The following is a 4,030-nucleotide window of genomic DNA, read 5'->3' as shown; positions in this document are numbered from 1 at the left end:
AAAATCGTTTTCGGTGACATGTAGAGGAACTATTTGCACGGCTTTGCAAACTATTTCCCATTCATTTTTTCAACTAATATGAAATCATTTTTTATATCTAATATACCTTTTAAAATTATATTATTTATATCTAAAAATTAAAATTATTATTTATTTTTAAAAATAAACAAAGTACTGCTATATTTATGTCTTTTTATTTTATAAAATTGTTTTATGAATTGAATTGACTAAAAAATTATTTTATTTACCTGTTGTGATGTGGAATCATCTAACTTTGATCAACTCCAATATGGCCTGGTCAAGATTATCCTTTAAAAAAAATTAAATGTCTATGTTTAGCCACAATTTAATGATGGAGACTATTTTTTTTTAGAATATAAAACTTGGCTAAGCTTTTAGAGCTGGTCAAAGTTATATGGTTTAACAACACTAACTTAACGTATATATAGTACATATTAACAAATTAAAATATTTGCAAGCATATCTCTTATAAATTTCAATATTAAATTTGCAATTATTTAGCCTAATATACCACTTAATTGTGAGATAAAATCTAAATTCATGATTTTAAATAATTAACTTTACAATTTTATAATAAAAAAAAATAAGGCGAGTATTTACAAAAGATGGCCTTTATCTAGAGATTTAATATTTGATATTTTTTAAGCATCTCCATTAGGTGTTATTGATATCATAAGGAACACAAATTTGACGCCGTTCAAATTTTGTTTAGTTTTTGTGCGCTGTCGGTTTACATTACTACCCCGGAAATTTTCGCCACTCCATGATCACGGACTAAGTTAAGAGTGTTGCCGACACGCTCATGGTCGATTTTTAAAAATACGCGATGGGAACAGCGTGAAAAATTTTATAAATAATATTAGGTTCAACTCTCAACAAATAATGGGAATATCAATAGTAGCTAAGATGAAATCGAAAATGTAGGAAAGTTTATGAAGATTATGCATTTATATATATATATATATATATATTGGATAACTATTGTATTGTTGGTAGATTTTGTTGGGTTTCATAATCACCGGAACGTTTACTTTGACTTGCCATCTTTTTCCTTTATTAATGACATATAAATTATCATCTGTGCAATGGCTTGTTATTAAAATAAAAATAAAAGAAATTTAAAAAAATAATAATGCACTGAACCTTCAGAGGATTCACTATTAAATGTGTCATTCTAATTGATATCCAAAATACATATATATATATATGATTTACTTTAATATAATATGATTTACTTCAAATTTGCATTACACTGTAATTAAAATTTTATGTGTGACCCGTTATTTCTAATTTTACTTGAATACTGTATTTTACTTCAAATCTGAACAACAATATAACTAAAATTACTTGAATAGTTATATTTAGAATGGAATGATTTGAAGAAAAATTGTGTATACTTTATTAGGATAGGTTGGAAAACTGAACCTTCATATATAATTGAATTTATTTTAATACTATGTAGATTAATTTAGAATAAAATAATTTGAAGAAATACCATGACTACAAAACTTTTGAAACATAATTATTTATATATTTTTAAAATAATTATACGTACCTATGACAAGGACATCAGAAACTTATATCATAGATTTATCCAATTAAAAAATTTCCTTTTTTGCATTTTTCCTGAGCTCGGTTATTTACATTATCGTACATATGTTAGATGAAAATCTTTATTATCCTGAACCTCATGTTATTAAAGATCTTTATGAAAAGTTATCAAAAAATGAAGTAAAATTTAAAGAAAATATAATAATTATCTTATTTCTAAGACTTTAGAATTAAAATGGAAAAATCCTGGACGTCATTTACCATCATTAATAGAAAAATCACAAAAGAAAGTTAACATAAAATGCAAAAACAGAAAAAAATCTAAAAATACTGAAACGACAGTTAAGCCAAAAGATTTTGATTTTGTTATAGAAAATAAAGATGATGACATCTTAAAGGGACCACTAAAAAAAGGTAATTTAATAATAAAAATAAATTTTAATTACTAAAAAATTTTAATAAAGAAAATATAATTAGTACTGATAACAAAATAGTTGGACTAGCAAATTTTGATGATGTTATCAAGGGTGTACTAAAGCATAAACTCTGGGAGAAAGATGATTTAAAAGATATATAATATACATTGATATGTATTTTTAATATTTCCTTTATTTGTGAATATTTTCAGTTCCAATACATAGTCAATTTACTTAATTAATATATATATAGCAGTTTTCAATATAAAACAAAATAGTATCTAAATAAAATTGTTGAATAAAAAATTATTTTATTTGTGAAGGGTTTTGTACAATGAGGCTCTTTGCCTCTATTCTAATTCAGGATTTTGATTGTAATTTAGAGTTATTAATGATTATTATATGGATTCTTATATTCTTTATTTATACCTTTATGCTAATCTAGGAAAACTGGAAGTAGTGATTCATTTTTTTTAATCATTATTTGCCAGAAATTTTTTATTGTATATTGAAATCTCCGCATCAGGCATGGCATCAAATTAACTTGAAACCTTTTACACTAGAAGTATTATTACAAATGTTAATTGCAGATAAAATGATATTTTTGTTAATGCATTACCAACAGAATTGGTCAGTATCACAAATAACTGATATCTAAGATCAAGCAGGAGTGGTTGGGCAATCTTTTTTAAAAAAAAGTCTATTCAAATATAAATACAAAAAAGGAACAGACTGAAACTTTTTGCACAGATTAATCCCTTTGGAAGTCGATTGTTTTTAGTGTCACTAGCAATTTTTTTAAACTTTAATAATATTTTTATTATTAACCCTTTTCAAAAATTGCTGAATATCTGCAATGATACATATATTATAAATGATATATTTATTGTTGTAACAGTTGCATATCACTATAAATAAGAATACAAATAGCAAAATTATTTGAATACAAATAAGGTAAATGTATTATTTGTTAAATAATTTCCATTATTCGATTGAATTATTTATATAATTTGATTTTTTTAAATAAATTTATCATATATATTTGACATCATTTGTAAATATTCGAAACTATTCATAAACGTTAAAATAACTTATTCATAAATATTAAAAATTATTTGTAAGTATTTATTTTATTTTTTTTATAACTTTATTTCTATATCTATAAATCACTTTTCTAATTTTAATATTCTAATTTTCCAGATAATGAATATAAAATCTTAAGATTTTTTAAAGAAAAGAAAGATTTTTGATCAAATTTTATCTAAATTCCAAATAAGTTTAGTAAAAAAAAATTTAAGTAAATCTTCCATATGAACAAAAAATAATTCAAGATGAAATCACAAATTTTTTTATAAAAAAAATATTCAAAGAATTCAATTTTTTATTAAAATTCATATACAAATATGATAAAATATTATTATTTAAAAATTAACATTATAATATAGAGAATTTAAAAAAATATGTCATATATCAGTTTAAGTTTATAAAAAAAATCAAATGGCGAGGTAGGGCCATGATGTTTTAAATATTTGATAATTAGATCTAATTATAGATATGCATGCATACGGCGATTTTCTGCTTGAGTTTGTAAAATGGAGAAAGGTATGATTTTTTTATTGATTTGGATATTATTTTAAATAGATCTAAAGCCACTTGTCCAAAAGAGCAGGTTGATGTAGCTGCTATGGGAACAAAGTGGATATTATCACACATTGTGTGTGAGTATTTTATATTTTTTAGAGATTCGGCTCTGTTAAGGGGATCATGGGAATTATTAGATGGAGCCATGGGATCAATGCAGGTAAAACCCCACATTAAAGGCCTTCCCATGAAAAAAAGGTTCAACGGTTTTGCCATCAGGGCGTTTTTTATATAAAAAGGATATAGGTTCTAATATACAGGAAAAATTGGCTTTATTTTAAAAAGAAGCTATTATTGCATTTATTTTATCATGTCGGCTGATTTTTGATATAATTTTACAGTGGAGAGCGTGTCTCCCATACGCGTCTGCCGATTTATTGCAAATATAATGGTTTAGGAAA

The 4,030-nt window shown here is 24.0% G+C and overlaps 1 protein-coding gene across 1 annotated transcript; it reads left to right on the top strand.

Moving 5' to 3' along the window:
* Positions 1-1,616: 1,616 nt before the first annotated feature.
* Positions 1,617-2,196, top strand: LOC135930407 (uncharacterized). The gene is made up of 3 exons (XM_065467200.1): positions 1,617-1,752; positions 1,794-1,986; positions 2,037-2,196. Exons 1-3 carry the CDS (start codon positions 1,678-1,680, stop codon positions 2,147-2,149), a joined length of 381 nt encoding a protein of 126 aa, XP_065323272.1. The 5' UTR covers positions 1,617-1,677; the 3' UTR covers positions 2,150-2,196.
* The last annotated feature ends 1,834 nt before the right edge of the window (positions 2,197-4,030 follow it).

This window comes from Gordionus sp. m RMFG-2023, chromosome 5 (genome assembly GCF_954871325.1).
Source record: "Gordionus sp. m RMFG-2023 chromosome 5, tfGorSpeb1-WG-v2, whole genome shotgun sequence".
Classification (NCBI taxonomy): domain Eukaryota; kingdom Metazoa; phylum Nematomorpha; class Gordioida; order Chordodea; family Parachordodidae; genus Gordionus; species Gordionus sp. m RMFG-2023.
The sequence above is the reverse complement of the archived record's forward strand: the minus strand, read 5'-3'. Positions and strand labels throughout refer to the sequence as shown.

What these genes read in the sequence shown, in the direction of transcription:
- LOC135930407 (XM_065467200.1), top strand. Translation starts at nt 1,678, where the DNA reads ATGTTAGATGAAAATCTTTATTATCCTGAACCTCATGTTATTAAAGAT. An exon ending in AAAAGTTATCAAAAAATGAA is followed by an intron (nt 1,753 to 1,793) that starts GTAAAATTTAAA and finishes CTTATTTCTAAG; the next exon opens with ACTTTAGAATTAAAATGGAA. An exon ending in AAAGGGACCACTAAAAAAAG is followed by an intron (nt 1,987 to 2,036) that starts GTAATTTAATAA and finishes ATTTTAATAAAG; the next exon opens with AAAATATAATTAGTACTGAT.